The sequence below is a fragment of the Oryzias latipes genome, chromosome 5 (genome assembly GCF_053564925.1).
Source record: "Oryzias latipes strain Hd-rR chromosome 5, Olatipes_Hd-rR_3.1".
Lineage (NCBI taxonomy): Eukaryota > Metazoa > Chordata > Actinopteri > Beloniformes > Adrianichthyidae > Oryzias > Oryzias latipes.
Genome location: NC_136241.1, coordinates 7,362,022 through 7,375,751, shown reverse-complemented (window position 1 = coordinate 7,375,751; position 13,730 = coordinate 7,362,022). Strand labels below are relative to the sequence as shown.

Below are 13,730 nucleotides of genomic sequence, written 5' to 3'. Positions count from 1 at the left end.
TCCAAAGTGATGCATTGAAATGCTGTTTAGCCTTTAATTTCAGGGTTTTTCAGCTGATTTCAGCAGTTCCACTTCACCTTTTCGTGATTTGCAGATGGATCAATAATGCAGTGAGGCCTGATTAGCTAAGAATGATGCAGGAGAAAACTGCAACCATGGAGTAAAGGGAAAAGGAAAAAGGTGGCTTGGAAAGGATTTAGTTAAGGCCTGTTGATGTCAGTAACATGTCAGGGCTCTGCTTAGGCGGGACCTCACACCCAGGAGCATGGGGTTTTTGGGTATATAAGGATGACGACTCCGTTGCAGCCTGAGCTGACCTCGCCTGCACTCCTGCTGAAAATGCAATCTGCTGCTCCACCAGAGCCAATAACCATCCCTGCACCACCTGATCAGGTCCACCGGTGTCCTGAACGTGCTTTTGGAAAGGAAAGAGAGAGCACACAAGGACTGATTCTGCTTCTGTTTAAGACGCGTTTGTTTAACAAAGACAGTCGTGTGAGCTGGGACCTTCAGCTGCTGGGTGACCTTCCAACAGCAGAAACACGAATGGCTGCTTTCAGCTCGACGCCGTTTTTTTTTTATGTGTGCACAGCTTTCACTTCTCTTTTCATTCTGCACCCTCTTTTATAGCCTGATGTCCCTTAGGCAACAAACAGGAACCTGCAGTTAGTCCTCATAGACACCTTGGGTTAAGAACAAAATAAAACTCAGCTCTGACACAAAAGACGTGCATAAGCGGAGCAGAACGTTACCAGACATGACGAGCTAATGCTGACTCCTCTAACATCAACCTATGAACCCTTTCCTCCTCCCTTCAAGCAACAGCCGGATGTTAGAGAGATGGAGAAGATCAGAGAGGAAGTTCCTCAGGAGAAAAACTGAAGCACAAAAAAATGAAAGTACTGCAGAGAGAAAAAGAGACTGTCAGAAAAGTGCAGATGAACAGAGGGAGACGATCCAGTGAAACAGGAGCTTTAACAAAAATGCCAACAATGTTGATGCAACTTCACAGTCCTGTTTTAACTGTTCCTTTCTGCAAGTGGGACCCTGATAAGATCATGTCTGCTTCTCCTCTGTTACAGTCGGCCAAAATGAAACCAAGGACGGCAGCGGCACAGCGGCTGGCGTCTGTCTGACAACCACATCGAAATAACTGTTTTCTTAATAATAATAATAGTGGATTAGATTGATCTGCGCTTTTTCTTGTTGCTCAAAGTTCTTCCAATGTGTCCATTATTCAATCATAGTTGGTGATAGTAAGCTAATGATGTTGGCACAGCTGCCCTGGGGCAGACTGACAGAGGCGTGGCTGGCCCCTCTGACCATCACCGGGACATTCATGCACATTCACACGCCAGTGGAGCCACACTGGAGGCAGGGAGGGTGAAGTGTTTTGCCCAAGGACACAACGACAGCGGCGAACAAACCAAAAGAAAAGATCAATCACTTTTGCAACCAAGCTACTTGATGGATGAACAGATGGGAATATGCCAAATAATCTCTGAGTTATAGTTCAACAGGTTAAATGATTTTGTAGGAAAGGAGAAGCTGAAGTCTGAGGACAAAAACCCAAAAATCAAGCCCTGTTGTTGCTAAACTAAACATTCAGCCAGATTTGTTGATGCCATGTATTTATTGTGGTTCATCAGAAAGGTTGGAAGTGAGCTGACTTGAGTGAAAATATGAGAAATTTTTAGTGCTACTTTCAAGAAAACCTCATGGTACGTTTCCAGTTGTTTCAATGAACAATCCTACAAACGTAACAGCAACCACCAACAATCATTGTGCTTTCAAGCTGAAGAGAGAAGGTGACTGCTGTGCACAAAAAGCTGTCTGTACTATTGTTGAAGCATTCTGCTTCAGTTTAAACCATCATCATAATGAAGTTTAAAGGGCCTATTTCATGCTAAATCAACTTTTTGAGGTTTTAAAGTATTATAATGCTCATTCCTTATGAAAAGAAACGCCAAAGCAGTATTTTGATCCATTCACATATTTCTGAGTATTTCTCTAAAAACCTGCTATCTGGGCACCAGCGTCTCACAACAATGAGTGGGTTATGACATTGTGACAACAAAATGAGGAACAGCCCCTTCCAGGAAGAGTCTGTGCTGGCAGCTCCGCCCCCCAGGCTAAAAGACACGCCCACTTTCTCAGCGGATCTAGCAGTGATCGGCTAAAAGGCTTGATTTTCTGTGCACAATATGCACATCCATCTTAGCAAAAGTTCAGATGTCATTTTTTCGTAGGAGAAACGCAGACACTGCAGAGGACGGCTTTAGGATGACATCATGAAATGGGCGGCACCCACAAGGAGAGAAAGGCGGAGCCTCATAGATTCTTACTTCAGAGTATGAACTTTGAAAATACCTCATATTTAATTTAAAAAAATGGTTCTTTAGTGTGCCAAAAGTAATAGATTATCATATATATGTATATAGTTCATTCTGAAAGGCTTAAAAAAAAGCATTATATAGGCCCTTTAAGGCAAAGGATAGGATCTGATGACAAACTTTGGATGTTTTTTTTTTTTTTAGGGGAAATCCTCTGGATGTGAGAGCAGATTTCTATCTGGCCCAGACTGGAGCTCCTGGATGAGGCTCCAACTGTACATTTCTGCATACTTAAATAGCACCTTACTGCCATCTTTGAAGGTGCAAGACGCTTTACAGTCCCATTCACACACTCATGGCGGCGCCGCTGCCGAACACTGGCGCCAACCTATAAACACCAGGAGCAACGTGGGGCTCAGTGTCTTGCCCAAGGACACTTCGACATATGGACATGCAGGGCGAGAAACATCAGGGTTCTGCAGGAGATTATTCTCGTTTATCTGGAAGGGTTGATAACCCCAAAAAAAGGGAAAATGTCTTTTTTTTTTCAAGATTCTGCTGCAAGAAAACACCAGGGAGAGCGGCCAGAACCCAGTGGGTTCCTGGTGTGTGTGTGAATGACACACACCAGGCAGGTGTGTGTTCTGTGTCCCCACAACGGAGCTCTGATAAAACCATCGGACCAAGCAACAGGGTAACGCTTTCTTCTACAGTACAGTACTTACAGTGTACTTAAGTGGTATTTACATGGTACTTTTTAATGGGACTTACATGGTACTTTTTTGTGTCTTCTCTGTACTTACATGGTACTTGCTGTGTATTTATGTGGTACTATTTGGTTCATACCTATGTGGTACATACTGGGTATTTATAATATACTTATTGGGTATTTACATGCTGTGCAAAGGTGTCTTTTGTGGTACTTACCACATGTAATAACAAGGTCAGTACAAATAAAGTACCTTGACCTTTAGGTCTACACTCGTATGTTTCAAGGTATTTACCAGGAATTTACCACAGAAACTACCCCTTAAGTACAATGAAACTGAACTGTAAAAGAAAGTAAGCCCTATTTCCACTCTTTTGTCCTACTACTGAAAGTACTAAGTAATAGAGTGGAAATAGGGCTGACTTTCTTTTACAGTTCAGTTTCATTGTACTTAAGGGGTAGTTTCTGTGGTAAATTCCTGGTAAATACCATGAAACATACGAGTGCAGGCCTAAAGGTCAAGGTACTTTATTTGTACTGACATTGTTCTTACATGTGGTAAGTACCACAAAAGACACCTTTGCACAGCATGTAAACACCCAATAAGTATATTATAAATACCCAGTATGTACCACATAGGTATGAACCAAATAGTACCACATAAATACACAGCAAGTACCATGTAAGTACAGAGAAGACACAAAAAAGTACCATGTAAGTCCCATTAAAAAGTACCATGTAAATACCACTTAAGTACACTGTAAGTACTATACTGTAAAAGAAAGCATTACCAGCAACGGTTAGGGTCACAGCTCCAAATCTGTTCTGACTTAGTAAAGTTGAGTCTGTCCCCGTCCATCAGGACAGAAGCGAAGTGGTCCAAACCTCGTATCACTGCAGAGTCTTTTCCGCTGACCTCCCATGTTCACACACCTCAGGTCTGATCGTTTTTTGTAATAAGCTGACGTACTTCCGCCATGCCCTTGCCAGGAGCCCACTGATATCCTTCCTCTTCATCAGGCTGCCCTACACTGGAGGAGGAGGAGCAGACCGGCTGCTCCCTAGAGGCTGGAGCTGCAGAAGCTCCATAGGAGTCAGACAGGAAGCTCCTGTTTGACTTGTTTTCTGTGGCAGCTGATAAACCCCATTAAAACCCACATCATTCCCAAGTTCCTCCTCACAAACAGTGGGAGCATTAAAACAGGCATTAATATACATTAACCTGCTGTACAAATGGACTATTAAAAATATCCTTTGACTATAAATAACTGAAAAAACTCAATTCCCTCCATGAGCGTCAAACCCGCCTCCTCCTCCTGATGGAAAGAAGAAAAATCTAAAATGATTTTACTGAGGATGATGGTTTTGCTACGTAAGAAGGGAAACAGCTTTTAGTCTGCATGGCTAGAGAAGGGATGGGGAGCCAGACTTCAGGTAAACAAGCTTTGAACCTGTTCCAAAAAAAAAACAGTGTCTGGTCTGATCAGAGCCAAAGGAGACCCAGTTGGCTAAAGGTAGACGCATTTGTAAATCCATTTGAAAGTCAAAAACATTTATTGTCACTGAAAGCAGCGTTATCCGCCTCTTGTCCTTAGATCCCAGTCAAACTGGATGATTAGAGGACAGCAGATTTAGCAACATCAATTCATTTCCAGGCAAAGGCATCAGCAGATCGCAGCAGGACATTAATGGCTCAGCAGGTTCTGGACAGCTGCACAGCTCTCTTGTTCCATTGTTCTATTATATCAAGAAAGAAGGAAGAAGTTACCCAGAACGGCTAGAAGAGAATCACATTTATTCAACACACAAGTGTCTGTTGAAGCCAACAGGCACACGAATGACCAGCAGCTGCGGCTGCGGCTGCTTGTTACAGAGGAGAGGACTTGGACATGCAGCTGAAGTGGATCTCAGACCACAGAGGCTGCATGGGCCAGCAGGGCAGGGATGCTGCAGTCAGGGGCAGGAAGAACGCTGATGCCCATTTTGATCCACAATGCATCATGAGAACGGCGCTGGTTTCATGGTTTATGTCTGTGGTAAAGAACAGCGTGTGGCTGAGTGACATTCAGCTCCGCCATCATAAACCCAGCGGAGCTGCAGACAGCTGCTAGAACTGGTGTTTGAGATGAACCGGCTCTTCCTGCAGCCAGAACCGTCACGGGACACCTTAAGGATGTGCAGTTAGTCCGGAGCTCAGGCTTCTTCTCCGTCTGCTGGACTGTTCACTGCCTTCTCTGCATTTCAGTGACATCAACGGAAAACGCTCCTAAAAGTAGCATCACTTTCCATCTGCTGGTTTCCGCTTTCTTCAAAGAACATGTCCTGAACATGAAGACATAAAACACTCAAGCAAAAAAAGAAATCAAGTCCTCTTTTAATCTGGGGGTCTGAAGGGGTTAACTCATCAGAGGTTATTTTTAGGCGTCTTTGTTCTTCAAAAAGCTAATGTGCTAAAGACATCTGTGTGCCATGGCTGTCAGTTATTTCTATTAAAAGAAGACGTTCCGAGCTCTCACAGCTGTATTTGTGGCTGTTTTTCAGTGCTTGAAAGCTGGAGGATCTTAAACTGAATGTGGTTAATGCTGAGATACTTTCAAACATGCTGAAAGCAAGCCGCCTGCAAGCAGCAGTGTGTCGCACAGCTGGATCTGTTCCTGTTTTCCTGCTAGGATGACTCATACCAGTTTCAGATTCACACAGACTCAGATGCAGCCTTCACACCAAGCACGCTTTCTTTTCATTTACACACAAAAAAACTAAATGAAGGATTTCCTTTCTTCTTTTGTGAGGGGTAAGAGGACGCTTGTAGCCATTCCCCATGAGACAGAAACCTGCAGCCACCGCTTCCTGACTGCTGGACCACCGCAGTCTGCCGATCCAGAACAACAGAAGACTTCTGCAGTGTGCTGACACACAGAAGTGTTCATTTGTACAAAAAGAGAAATCACAGCAAAGTGTGTGCGCTAGAGGTTCCACTGCACATGTGTCATGTGTTTGTGGATGGTGTCAGCGCATCAATCAGAGGCCTCTCACCAGAGGCCGGGTCCTGCTGGGACTCACAGCAGATGTGCCGGTACCGGGAGACACGCCCACAACATCCTCACTTTTTACACACTGAACGAGCTTTTGTAGCGCTTGGCCTACATTTCTGGTGCCCCACCATCAACACAACACACACAGGGTGAAAATATAATTAGACCGCCTTCATTAAAGTAAGTGATTTCTTATGTCGAAAACGCAACGAGCAAACCTCTGATTACTAAATGGAGCAGAGCAATGATCTGTGAACCGATTTGGGGAACAGGCTGGAAGTAATGTCAATCCTGGAAATGACCACGCACACACAACACAACCTCACAACGCACACACACAACACAATGCACACACACAATGCAAGCACACACAACATACAACACAACCTCACTACACAACGCACACACACAACACAACGCACACACACAACACAACGCACACTCACAACACGACACTCACACAACGCACACACTTACATTACAACACACACACACAATGCACTCACACAACGCATACACTCACACACACACAACACACACTACGCACACTCACAACACACTAACACATATAACACACATGACACACACCAACACACACACAAAATAACACAACGCACACAAATAACAGAACGCACACACACACAATACACTCAAACAACGCATTCACTCACAACACACACAACACACACTACGCACACTCACAACACATTAACACATATAACACACACGACACACCAACACACACACTAAATAACACAACGCACACACTTACAATACAACACACACACACAATACACTCACACAACGCATTCACTCACAACACAACACACACAAACAACACACCCACATACACAACACATACTACGCACACTCACAACACACTAACACATATCACACACAACACACACATACCACACAATCAAACACACACAACACATACTCACACAAAACCCAACACACAATCAAATATGCACAACACAGAAACACAACAAACACACACATACCCACCACCACCCCAACACATTTACAGCACACTGCGCACACACAAAACACAACACACCGGCACAATCACACATACTCTCACACAGAAACACCTACACTTGCCCACACACATGCAAATACAAACACAGATAAACACATCCACACTCTGGATCTGTGTGAAGTACAAACTGTGCTTCATGATAAAACGACGTTCGTTCTCTCTGAACTCTTCATCTCATCTTAGCAGGAACATCTCTGGTTGCGTGTGTGGGTCTGTGAGATCCAGACAGACTCACATAACTGCTGTCATTTACAGCGGTCACCTGCAGAATGTCAGCGTCACAGTCCGGTCCTAACACTGGAGAATCTTTTTTTTTAAACATAGAAATATGGAGATGCTGCCAAGAAAAGCTGGTTAACACCATGGTTACATGTCAGGAAACAAGTAAAACCGCAAAAGCAAAAGACCTCTACACACAGTTCTGACAGAAACCACAAAAGTTTGTGGAAAACGTGTGGATTGTACCTTCTATAGGTGACGTCTTCAGGCGGCGGCATATACTCTGCACATCTCCGAATTTCTCCTGGATCATGGCGACAGCCTCAGAGCTGCGCAGCTCCATGATATTCTTCAGGTCTTCCATGGACACCCCAAAATCTCCATCATGGTTGCCTTCAGCAACGGAATTTCCAGGAGGGTGATCCACAATGTTATTGGCCATGATGATCTTCTAAGCAGTGCTGTTGCTCTCAAATGTAGAAATCCTGAAGGTGCGGTCAGTTCAGGAAACTCTGGCTGGAGCAGTTTTACAGATGGAGGGTGGGGGAAACTGATTCAGGGTTGAACCCTGACCTGGATGTGATTGCTCTTGTTGCTTAGAATAGAAATAGGAAGACTACCATGTTCCACTGGCTTCACCCTAGGGAGAAAAACAAAGAGGAACACGTTTAGGATGTTCAGTGCTGCTAGTCTCTGGCCAGCAGCAGACCACATTGTATATGGGATGCATTACGTAGTTAACTTGCTCTGCCTCAGTTGGAACACGGTTGGAGCAGCATTACTGTGGCAACAGTTTCTCCAAGACTTACCACAGTCAGACTCATGGATCAGGGGGGCAGTAGTGTGTTAGAATGTTTGACATTGTTTTCTGATAGAATCTGTCAAATTGCATGCTGCTCCTTATTCTCTATGCTCCGCATTGTCTGTTTGTTACAATGGTGACAATCTGAAACATTGATCAGATTCAGTTAAGTTTTTCCTGACAAAAAAACAATACAACTGAAAGAAACCCGCATACCGGGACCGTTTCCATGGAGCGGCTGAAGAAAGGAGCAGTTATTTGCTCGCTCTGCTACATTCCAATCATGACTGGCCTTCTGCTCAATGAACTACCCCTTTGTTATCCACCAGCACAGTCATAGCTTGTAGAGGCATTATGATGAAGGCGGTGCATTACAGATGATGAGATGAACCAATTAAACAAGAAAAAGCCTTAAAACACCACATAAATATACACTTCACTAACTCATTTACTCAGACACACAATCGTGAAATAAAACTGGACAGCTGAGTTTGTTCTTCTGCAAAACTATGAGCATAAATTATGTTAAGGAGGATCTCAAAGCATAACTCACTTTTGTAACCTTAAGGCCCGTACACACCGGGACGAATATTCGCCAGGCGTTATTCGCCAGCGTTTTTCGCCACGTTTTTTTGTGTTCACACCCAGGCAATTTTCGCTGACGATGAGCCGAGTGAACATGCAATTTCATTCCCTGACATTAGATGGCGCTTAATGTAAAACAGAAATACCCCTGTACACAAGGTGGCGCTGCGCAACTTCACGCTTCTTAAAGTCGCTTTTCACTCAGAAGAAGAGAGCAAGTATTTACGCGCTTGTCAGAATCAAACAAAGAAAATATGAATATTTCCAGCACCAGTAGCTCTAGCTCCAGTTCCAGCGATGAAGAAATTATTGTTCTGTTGAATGATGAAAGACGCTGGAAAAGACGTCGATTTTGGGTACATCCCATAGTTACGAGAAGAGAAGAACATGGGGAGTTTTATCGACTGGTACAAGAGCTGAAAATGTATCATGAGCGTTTTCGGGGATATTTTATATGTCTGTCAGTGAGTGCATCTTCTTCGTCTTATTTCTTCGCGGCAGTGTAGACGCTACTTGGCGTATATCTTCTTCGCCGTGACGTCTGTGTGCTCAGCAAGACAGTTTTGTGTTTGAGCGCCCCCAAGTTGTGTTTTACTGTATCTTCAGAAGCTCCAGACACGTGTGCAAAAGCCCCATTCTCATTGGTCGTATAGTTTTTGACGCGGCGCATCAAACCAAAAAAACGAACCCGAGGCGTTTTTAAAAAAATGACGCTTTTACGCGTGGCGTTTTTCGCGTCGGTGTGCACACTCACATTGGTGCCCTTTGTTTAGTCAAGAGGCGTTAAACGTCAGCGAATATCGAGCGCGAAACTCGTCCCGGTGTGTACGAGCCTTTAGAGTAGGGTCATTGTAGTCATTCAGTCAGAGCTGCATTTTAGGAAGCTTTTAGTTATCCTTTTATCTACAATGTGGAATATTAGGAAGCCTTATTGAGGGAATGTAAAGTGAACGAGAAGACAGAAAACTACTGTACTATTACACATAAACAAAAGCAGCTGTAGAAGCTGTCATCAAAGATGACATTTTTAAAAAAGTCATTCAAGGTTATTTACTTTTAGACAACCTTTGAATACAGAGAAAAATAAAATCATTCCATTTTACCTTTAGCTTCCATTTTTGGTTTCAAGCTTCAGTCACGTGGCACAGAAAACAAAAAGTAGCCTGAACCTAGCCTTGGTTTTTGGAATGTGTGTTCCATCAACCCTTGTGCTATCTTAGATGACCCCACCCTAACATTGACGTGTTCTCCCTACCATGACAAAGGTGGATAAAGGTGGAAAGATTTCATGTAATCCATGGACACCAGCGAAGATCACAAATCATTGAAGAAAAAAGGTTCAGAGCACTGTCTAGTGGGTCTAGATCAGTGTTTTTCAACCAGTGTGCTGCGGCACACTAGTGTGCCGTGGGAGATGGTCAAGTGTGCCGTGGTAAATTGCCCTCATTAACTGATTTAACAACATTTTCCATCTCCAGGATTTCAGTTCTTTGTTCATCCCTACAGGCCCTGATAAAACACTGAGTAGTTAGGAATATAAAAGATCGTAAAATACTTTTTTCTTTGTGTTTATTTGATTCTATTAAATACATTTTGATAAGAATGACGATACCACGATTTAGCCCCAGCTTTAGCTGTCAGGAAAAGTTCCGCCCCTTTAATTGTTTCCACCAATCATTCTTGGGATCTTAATCACATGTCATCAGTCTGACCAATCAGAAGTGGTTAAAGACTTCACTTCCTTGTTCTGAATTCTGCTGGAAAAGTCGCTCAGTTCTAAGAAAAATACCAGCTAAAGCTCGACTTTAGCGGTGTAGTTTTCCACAGAATCCGGTGTCAGACCGTGGAACAAGTGAACAAAACAATGAAGCTCAGAGACGCTTGTCTTTCTGCGTTCGCCGGATTATTGAACTACATCTCCCATGATGCATTGGGTTAAAAGTGACAGCGGGAGCGTGTCGGCGCACAACGAGTCTCTCCTCTTAACGTCTTGAAACAACAGCGAACACAAATCAAAAAGTTTTTAAATCTTCTAACTTAGCTTTTATTACATCTATTAGAAAAAACAGCTGCAACTTCCAGCTTTTTCTGCCACAATTATCAAAAAAATGCTTGTGAGATCATGGAGGGACTGTGGATCAATACAGACTGTTTTTTTTTATCCTTTTTTTTTTAATGCCTGTGTGCCGCGGGAGTTTTGTCAAGGTTAAAGTGTGCCGTGGCTCAAAAAAGGTTGAAAAACACTGGTCTAGATGATCCAACTCCCAATGTTAAAGTGCCTAGGATAGCACAAGGGTTAACATCTTTATGACTTAACTGCCATGTCTGGATTTGGTGGCTGGCTTGAATAGGAAGATAAGTGTCCAAACAGGTTTTATACTTGAATGAACAAATAACTCTAGCATGACTGTTAGGAGACCAGCTGAACTGACAAAAAAAGAAGAGTGGTGGGCTCTGAGTGGAAAGTTAATAACAAAAAGCAAAGATGGATAGTTTAGAGCATATGGCAATTGCAGAGGGACTGCATGCATTCAGTAGAATGTGCCCCAGTTACCTAAAGAAAAGTTGTGCGCCTGTTAACATGATGTATCAATGCTCTACATCAGGGGTCCCCAAACGGTGGCCCGGGGGCCGGACCCGGCCCGCCCATGCATTTGACCCGACCCCCTGAATGAGACCAGAGAGGGACCCTTTTTCTTTTATTTTGTTGCATTTTTTTTTCTTTCATGGCCACGTGATCGAGGCTCATGGAAGCATTGAAAAATGAAGCATGGTGAAGTGGGCCTGCCCAATCCCTGAGATTGTTTCCTCACGTCAATAAAGCTTATTTGAATTGAAATTTCAACCAACCTAGAAATGTTGCTACTGCAACCACACTTTGCCCCAGTCGTAGAACTGTCAAATGGCTGTCTGTCCAGGCGACTGGGACTGACCCCCAATCAGAACAGAAAAATGACAAAAAGGTTAGGGAAGAGAAAATTTGATCCAGAATGTAGGTATTTAACCTGTGGTGGACAAACAAGTATTTTTTGGTTCAACATAAAGAAAAGGCTGTTTGTATCATCTGCCAATAGACGGTGGCGGTATTCAAAGAAGACCATCTTTACCGACATTATGAATCCCGTCACAATGAGAAATATGATAGCTGACAAACTTCTTCAAAGCTATTATAGCTATTGAGCAATTAAGTTATTATATGTTTGCTGATTCTTATTATTTTGCTTTTTTTTGGTGAAGAACCCAGAGAAGCCCATTTGATATCAGATCGGGTTATTTATATATTTGGTTATGTGTGGCTTTCTGGGAAACAATACATTTTTACATTTCGGCAACCCTGCGACTGTCACACTTTATCTGTTTCAAACTGACCCCTGGCCCCCGCTCAGAGAATGGAAACGTCAAGTGGCCCTCACTGGAAAAGGTTTAGGGACCCCTGCTCTACATCCACCTCTTTAGCATTTACAGCTGTAATCTATTCAATGGTTGTGAAATAAGAAAAACTGACTTTGGAACCAAACTACAAAGCTTTACTTGTTTGATGTTTAGTGATGTCCTCATATGAAATAAATCATGTTCTTGTTGTCTTTGATATTTTTCATTTCTTATCAAGTTTTTCTCTGGTCTAGGTTAGGGTTAAGGTAAATCACATCTACATTTGTCTGAAGGAAGAAAAACCCAATTTAACGCCTTCTTTTTTTAAATAAAAACTATGTATCAGAACCCAAACTCCTCTGAAGACGGATCGGTGGGATGTATCCTCCTAATAAATATCGGCTTTTTTTTAACTTGTTGTGGGAGGTCAATAGAATACACAGCTGCCACAGATCCAACCTCTGCTGGCTTTTACTTAAAGTATAATGAAAACATACGGCTTTATCAGTAAATGCCTGTGACAGTCCAGTAGTCTGACAGTAGGCCAGAAGGAGGGTTTTTCTTTATTTTGTTATTTTTCCCCAAATTCTCTTATTCCTCTGGACTAGAATGTGAAAAAATAGTATGAGTCATGCACTGACCTTGTCAGCCACTGACTATTTAATATTCAAAATATGCTTGTAAATGTATTTCAGCTTCTAGAAATGTGCAATCTCATTATTCAAAATAATAACTTGTGCAGAATATGCTCTTGGTTTAAAACATAGATGTTTGTGAACATAATAAACGACTACTTACAGATTCCAACTGTTTAATCTTTGCAATCACCGTCAGCGAACACAGCGCCAGGACTGATGACATAACTATTGCCTGAACAGAAAAAAGGAAAATAAATGTGCTGGGTCTGGGTAGGGCCATCATTTCTCACACAGTTTGTTTGTTACCCGGATGACCACGCCCCTTAGTCCAAAGGTAGGTAGTAATTCTTACTGACAAGCCCTATAGTGCACACATTCACGTCAGGAATAATTTTAAAATGACACACTCTTTACATTACAACGCACACACTAAAAACATGTGCAACCTCCCACTATTAAAGTCCAACTCCAATTATCTTCTTATGTGTTCTCAAAGTTTAATGATTAATTAATAATTATGCTGCTTCCAACCAAAACCCAAAACCCTGTGTTGTTTTCTAGGATATAGCTTCTGTAGAGCAGCAGGAGTATATTGGAAATTGACCTCTAAGTCAGGGATGGAAACATTAGTTCAGAGTAAGCCTGCCCTTGCTTCCCATCATTACTTTGTTAATACTGTACTGTGCCGCTAGCTTATAGCCCCTCACAGTGCCAAGCTAACATTGGCGGTGCAACAAAAATAGAGAGCAATATCAGAGCTATCCAGCCGTACAGTCTTGATCCGGGTTCCAGCTCAGACGAGGAAAACAAAGACATTTATGGATCTATTTGTCTGACAGTGGATGCATCAGAATGGAGTGGAGCAGAAAGACTCTGGCACTGCTTTTTGTAGCCTCTACATCACTGCCACAAGCTTTTTCAAATTGCCTTTTTCATCACTCCTGGTTCACAACATTTGAATAAAAATATGCTCAGAAATGCAGTTTTAAGATATATTT

General features: G+C 42.7%; 1 protein-coding gene across 6 annotated transcripts in view; it reads right to left on the bottom strand.

Moving 5' to 3' along the window:
- Positions 1–13,730, bottom strand: part of LOC101172706 (plasma membrane calcium-transporting ATPase 2) — a 90,455-nt gene that overhangs the window by 46,022 nt on the left and 30,703 nt on the right. For 4 of the 6 annotated variants that reach the window (XM_023954795.2, XM_023954793.2, XM_023954796.2 and 1 more), the window contains exon 2: positions 7,582–7,975. In XM_023954795.2, the coding sequence (XP_023810563.1) occupies positions 7,582–7,777 (196 nt within the window). In that variant the 5' untranslated portion in view covers positions 7,778–7,975. Of the gene's footprint in view, positions 1–7,581; positions 7,976–12,892; positions 12,965–13,730 lie in introns of all 6 variants that reach the window. The other 2 variants (XM_078946957.1, XM_078946956.1) reach the window with 1 other exon arrangement.